The 2,668-nt window shown below is 36.2% G+C and overlaps 1 protein-coding gene across 1 annotated transcript in view; it reads right to left on the bottom strand.

Annotated features, from left to right (window-relative positions):
* Positions 1-1,104: 1,104 nt before the first annotated feature.
* Positions 1,105-2,668, bottom strand: part of LOC119430737 (cytochrome P450 2J2) — a 14,551-nt gene continuing 12,987 nt past the window's right edge. The window contains exons 8-9 of the mRNA XM_037698211.1: positions 2,177-2,318; positions 1,105-1,448 (exon numbers count right to left, since the gene is read on the bottom strand). Coding sequence (XP_037554139.1) covers positions 1,273-1,448; positions 2,177-2,318 — 318 coding nt within the window. The 3' untranslated portion in view covers positions 1,105-1,272. The remainder of the gene's footprint in view (positions 1,449-2,176; positions 2,319-2,668) is intronic.

The following is a 2,668-nucleotide window of genomic DNA, read 5'->3' as shown; positions in this document are numbered from 1 at the left end:
ATATATATATATATATATATATATACATACAAGTATATAAGTATATAGCTATAGTTATAGGAGCACTTCCCACCAAATCCCACCAATACTAGTTAAATTAAATAGATATGTGTTTACATGAATAAAAACTTTTATTGATGCATTGAAATGCCCAAACTATCAAATATTTAGTCTTTATAAAAACCAGTGATTGGAAATAGAACTATTGTCTTACTGTGATGATTATTGTACATCTGGCAACACTCCCTGAACCTGTCCGGGCTGTGTCCTGCTTTTCACATAGTGACTGCTTGATGGATTAGTCAAATGCAACAATTCAGCAATATTTAACTTTCAACAATTTTAACATAAACCAAATAGCAGAATAAGGTTTAGTCAAGTCAAATTTATTTATAAAGCTCATTTAGAAACAGCAGCTGCCACCAAAGTGCTTCATAATCAAAAATCAATGGGAGTAATTTAAAGGAGAAAAAAAAAATAATTCATTTAAAGCAGAAAAAGAACAACATCAAACACAAAACAATAAAATACTAAAACAAGTCACTGAAAACAGATTTTAGAAGATTTTTAAAAAACAGGCGGTGAAGTGGCCTGTCTAATGTCAGGGGGCTGATTGTTCCAGAGTTTAGGGGTCGCGACTGAAAAAGCCCAATCTTAGTGACTGAATGCATTTAAATATTACAATTCTGATCCAAAGTAGTTATTAATGTTGGCAGAACAAGTTGTTTTCTGCACCTATGGGCTGTTTAGCCTTTATTTCTATGGACTTATTTGAAGAAGAAAAAGATGGAGACAAATATGATCACATACAACCCGTTCTGAAAGTTGTAAAAATTAGAATAATTTGTAAATTTCAATCATACAACATATACAGAGCACAAGCTCGGGATGGGTGATTGTGATGAAGTGGCTATTCAACATTGTCTGCTGATGTCCTTAGAGAACTTTTAATAACTAGCAATTTATAGCGTATATGATTGTTTTGTACAGCGCCCTAACATGTTTGTTGTGAATTTGCCCCATAAAGACAAATTGAATAAAAACTGATTGTATCTGGATTACGTCTTACTATTCTTATAATTATCAAAACAATTCACTCTGATTAACAAACACTAAGAGAGACTTGTACAACTGAGACTACTACATATCAGTCTGCAGATAAACTGAAGCAGAAGTATAACCAACACTTGTTTCTTCATCCGTATTTTTAATGCAATACAAATATGTAGGAACTTTTTGATTTGTCAAGCTCATGTTAAAGTAATAGATGGTTTAACGTGGTATGGCACAGAGGCAGTACGGTTTGGGGAGACGAGTGCCTCCCATTTTGAACTCCAGACTGGGCTGTTCGCCTGCAGGAGAGGAAAACTTGAACCTCTGAAGGAGGGAGGTGAAAAACAGGAACAACTCCATCCTGGCCAGTTGTTCTCCAAGACATACACGCTTACCTGGGAATGTAAATACCAGACATTTACTTTGGACAAATAATGTCTTTTTATACTAAAAATATTAATCAAACAATAAACTAAGTGCAGAAAAGTTTTTCTTTTTTCAAAATTTTGTCTTAAGCAGAAAGAAACAAGATAAAAGTTGTAGACGTGATTTATGTCAAAAGTGTGTCAGCAAAGGTCAAAGGAAAAGTTTACAAGACAGTGGTGAGACCAGCTATGTTGTATGGTCTGGAGACAGAGACGTTGACAAAAAGATGGAAGAAAAAACTGGAAGTGGCAGAAATGAAGATGTTGAGGTACAAGATTAGGAATGAGATCATCAGAGGTAGAGCACAGGTTGAACAACTGGGAGATAAAGTTAAAGAAGACCCACAGACCTCCCACCCCCCACAGCCAACCTGCCCGCTATTTGCATTCCAACATTGATCGGTTTACAATCAATCAACCTTTATTTAAGCCCTGGGCTAGACTGAGATGGTTTGGACATGTCCAGAGGAGGGACAGTGGGTATATTGGTAGAAGGAAGTTAGAAATGCAGCTGCCAGGAAAAAGACAAGGAGGAGATATATGGATGCAGTTAGAGAAGACATGGAGGTAGTTGGAGTGAGGACAGAGGATGCAGAGGACAGAGTGAGATGGAGGAGGATGACTTGCTGTGGCGACCCCTGAAATGAAAACAGCTGAAAGAAAAATAATGAAACAAGTTACTGAAATAACACACTAACCTGCAGAAAAAGGCATGAAGGCCTCTCTCTTCCTAAATTGACCATTCTTGTCCAGAAAGTGTTCAGGGTTGAAGGTGTGTGGTGTCTCCCACATTGTCTCATCATGTAGAACAGAATGAAGTACAGGTATTATCAATGTGCCCTGAAATGAAAAATTGATTAAAAGTGGTGACTTGAATTCAGTCTTTAACATCCTAAAAATATTGAAAATAAATGTTGGCTTCTGATCTACATAGCAGTTGAAATTTATTTTTACGGTAGTTGTTTTGAACAATTATTCATTAACGATTACCTGAAAATCCTAAAAGTTGCTGCAGGGGCATTATTTTGTTTTTAGTATTCATGTTACCATCAGGTGTGTTTTTAAGTGGAAAAGAGAGCAGCTAAAATTTAAAAAGGCTGCTGAGCTTAAAAATGTGCTGTTTCACTTAATTTATCTTATGTGTGGATGGATGGATGGATGGATGGATGGATGGATGGATGGATGGATGG

Source organism: Nematolebias whitei, chromosome 3 (assembly GCF_014905685.2).
Source record: "Nematolebias whitei isolate Nwh7 chromosome 3, NemWhi1, whole genome shotgun sequence".
In the NCBI taxonomy this organism is placed as follows: domain Eukaryota; kingdom Metazoa; phylum Chordata; class Actinopteri; order Cyprinodontiformes; family Rivulidae; genus Nematolebias; species Nematolebias whitei.
Note: the sequence above shows the minus strand (reverse complement) of the source record. Positions and strands in the feature narration are given on the sequence as shown.